Consider the following 3,951-nt stretch of genomic DNA (forward strand, 5'->3'; position numbering starts at 1 on the left):
CCAAGGGCTTTCCAAACATAACTGGAACTACTCCTGGATCATCCTGAGCTAGGAGTTATGACTGCTCAAAGTTGGCCAAAAACTCACTGATTTCCCACACTTAACCAAATTTCCAGATTCTGAATTTTTCCAAAAGTGACTACTTCCAATTTCAAGCTTCTTCTTATTCATTTTAAATTGTCGGAGTTACACAATTAAAACGAAATTACATATAAACCCCTCATAGAACCTCATTATAAAGTCAACACAAAGTCATAGGCTCTTGCTTAACCTATTATTTTTTCCGAGTCGTTACAGCAGGTTTAGCACTAGTTAGGCCTGCATCAGAAATAAGCTCTAAGATATACTTCCTCTAGTTTAGAATAACTCCCTCTGAAGATCTCAACACTTCAATGCCTAGAAAAAACTTGAGCTCACCTTGATCCTTAGCTTGAATTGCTTATGCGAATTTTCCTTCACCTCAGTGATTAATTTTGGATTACTTCCTGTAATCAATACATAAGTCATCCACATATACTAACACAATCACTAGGTCTTCCCTTTCTTTAGTGTGAATAAAGAGTAGTCATGTGTACTTTGAGTGAGACTAGTGACCAACAATGCATTTGTGAGCTTCAAGTTCTATTTCCTTGAGGCCTGTTTAAGACTATATAATGATTTGAGTAACCTGCATACTTTGTTCCTATTTGGTTTTCTGAAGCCCTTAGGAATCTCCATATAGACCTCTTCATCTAGACCACCTCGGAGAAATGCATAACAGACATCCATTTGGTATAAGGTCCAGCCTTCTGAAAAAGTTGTGGGATATGGCAGCACTCCGTTGCGTTTTAGAATAGATAAATATTGTCTTCTTAACTTTTGAAAATATTTTCCAAAAGGCATAACTATGGAAATAGTTATGATGATATAAGCTAAGGATAATTTAGTGAGAACACTCAAAAATTATAAAATAGCTTATAATACAAAGAAATTTTTGCCAATCACATTACTTCATTGTTGTTGGCATTTATTTAGATAGTAAATAATCAATAATCTGAGTTTATTGTTGAGAAAGTGGAATATTTTAAGTGGGTAGAAAGAAAAGTAGTGAAAATAGGAAGAGACATATATGGGGAAGGTGTAAGGAAAAGAAAAGGTCTTTCTGGAAATTTGGCGGTGTCTTACTCTAACTTCCTTCTTCTCTTTTTTCTTGCAGCTTGAGGAAAAGATCAAGAAAGCCTCTTCCTGTTCTTGTTCATATTCATGTATGTAGTATTTCTTCTTTAGAATAAACTTTCTTTTTTGTTTAATTAATATGGATTTGAATACAGGATATTTGGAGGTTATGACTAACCAAAATGTTGACACTAGTCAGATATTATGTACATGCATTATATATTATTTTGTTACATGAATATCATCATTAGATTTGTCCATGCATTCATTTTGTGCAGGTAGATGTGAGTGATCATACACCTAATGATCAACCACAATTGAATTCTGAGAATAAGGTATCTTTTCTTATTCCACACAGTTAATACTCCCTCCGTTTCAAAAATACTAACCTCCTTTCCTTTTTAGTCTGTTTAAAAAAGAAATTTTTTTTCCTATTTTGATAACATTTTAATATCAGTTTTCCACGTGGCATGTTTAAGGACACAAGATTAAAGGGCAATTTAGTACATTTGACATAAGTTTAATTTAAGACCACAAGATTCAAAAGTCTTCTTTATTTTCTAAAACTCTGTGTCAAGTCAAATTAGGTCACTCTTTTTGAAACGGTGAAAATAGTTGTTAAGGACGACAACAATTAATCAACTTCATTAACAATGAAAATTTACTTGGCAGGTTTACAAAAGTGGCCCTCTATTTTTATCATCAAAAGGTCACTCTTCTATCCTCTACAACTTTATTTAGGAAATCATCTCCTTCTCTCCTCTCTTGTATATATTTTGTATTACCGATCCCTCCCTTTTATATTATGATTTAAGAGTCATCTTATTTATTTCTCACTTGTTCTCTAATTCAAAAACACTAAAAATGTTGTCTGTGGCCATATTCTCTAGCAAAACAAGTTGCTTAAAAATGATCAAAATAATTTCCCTAATGAAAGTAAAGACAACAAGTTCCACATATGATATCACATCCTCTAGCATACCTCATCTTTACTTCCATCCCGTAGCTCCAATTCCCACTACCCACCTCCTATATATATTTGTTTAAATTATATACAAATATTTGGAATAAGATTAATTTTATTTTATGTAAAAAATAAGTAAGAAACATAATTATTTTACTATAAAATATTTTCCTTTATACTGAACACACCCTATATCATTATAACGTATTCTGGGATTTGTATCCAATTGAATTGGAATATCAAGTTTAGAATAAAAGGTGAAAGGTAGGGGTGTGCATCGGTAGGTTTGGTTTGGTTTTATATATTATCAGTTCGGTTTATTGCGTTTTCGATTTTTAAATACGTCAAACCAATAACCAAACAAGATATTTTTTATTAATTTTTGGTTTATCGGTTTTGGCCCTTAACAGTTCTTTTTTTGATTTAACAAATAAGAAAATGCTTATAAAAATATATGATTTCTCCAATAGTTTGACACAAAAAGACAATAATGTAACTTTACAAATGCTCATAAAATAGCAACAATAATAACTAACATGAAAAGAACTGTACAACTGTAACACAGAGAAATTAAGAGGAATTGGATTCTCACTTTAGCTTTTAACGTTTTGTATAATGTGAAGTTGTGAACTCAAAGTCACTGTAAATTGAGGATTGAAGGAAAAATGCAATAACTAGTAAGGTATTGAGATTAATATTTAATTTTTATGTACGGGTAAAGTAATAAAGTACTGTTGTCTTTATGGGATATTGATTTACCCAATAACACAATATAAAAAATAAAACCGAACTGATAACCCAATAATCTTTTTCTATAAAATCATTAAAAATTCGTTAATCCAATAAACCAATAACACTTTTTTTGAATTCGATTTATAGGTCGGCTTGATTTTTGCACCCCAGTGAAAAGGTGATGTTGAGGCATGGCCAGCTTCCATGTGAAGCCACTAAGACAATGCTTTAGGCCCCCAATTTTAAGGGCCCCATTTATATATTTTTCCTTTAGTTTGAATTTATTTGGTCTATTTTGACTTGATACAAAATTTAAGAAAATAAAGAAGACTTTTAAATCTTGTAGTTTAAAATTAAAAATTATATCAAATGTATCGAAATGCTCTTTAATCTCGTGGTCTTAAACATGTCACATTGAAAGTGAAAAATTAAAGAGTTTCTAAATAAGACTAAAATTGAATCCAACTAATAAAAGATCCAAAAACAATAGTTGAAAATTGAATAAAATTTACAAAAGGGAACTTTTAACTATTTGATCGGAAAACTCTTTAGATGAAATAAGTTTTTGAAAATTAAAGTTGATCAAATCTTACTCTAGATCAATAGTGTATCAAGAGAAATTGAATTGACTTGGTATATTATCAATCGAAAAAAAATCTATATGAGAACTCGATTATAAAATAATTATTCATTACTTTGCATTTCAAAAAGTTAGAAACACATATTTTAAATTATCGCCTCATTTTGAAATTTGGCTTTAGGCACCAATAGTAGAGTTGTCAATATGGGCTAGCCCACCCCATCCGGGCTAACCCATACAGGCTTTGACATTTTACGGGCCAGGCCAGGCTAGCCCATTTTTGGTGTGGGCCAGAAAACGGTCGGCCCAACCCACAAGTATGTGGGCTACAGGCTTGCCGGGCCAGCCCACTTTTTTAAAAGTTATATATTTTTTTATAATTATTAAATTAAATTATAAATTATAATTTAAAAATATTATCATAAATATCGACAAAACAATATTACATGGTGTTAATGTTACTACTTGTTAATCAAATTCACAAATAAAATTATCTTTATAATATTTATTAAGTTTTTTT

The 3,951-nt window shown here is 30.9% G+C and overlaps 1 protein-coding gene across 1 annotated transcript in view; it reads left to right on the plus strand.

The window, feature by feature from the left end:
* LOC102593097 (rho GTPase-activating protein REN1-like) overlaps positions 1 to 3,951 on the plus strand; it is a 108,073-nt gene that overhangs the window by 2,942 nt on the left and 101,180 nt on the right. Inside the window, 3 exon segments of the mRNA XM_015306946.1 lie at positions 1,196 to 1,244; positions 1,434 to 1,490; positions 1,828 to 1,864. Of these exon segments, the coding sequence (XP_015162432.1) occupies positions 1,196 to 1,244; positions 1,434 to 1,490; positions 1,828 to 1,864 (143 nt within the window).

This window comes from Solanum tuberosum, unplaced genomic scaffold, assembly GCF_000226075.1.
Source record: "Solanum tuberosum cultivar DM 1-3 516 R44 unplaced genomic scaffold, SolTub_3.0 scf00043, whole genome shotgun sequence".
NCBI classification, from domain to species: Eukaryota; Viridiplantae; Streptophyta; class Magnoliopsida; order Solanales; family Solanaceae; genus Solanum; species Solanum tuberosum.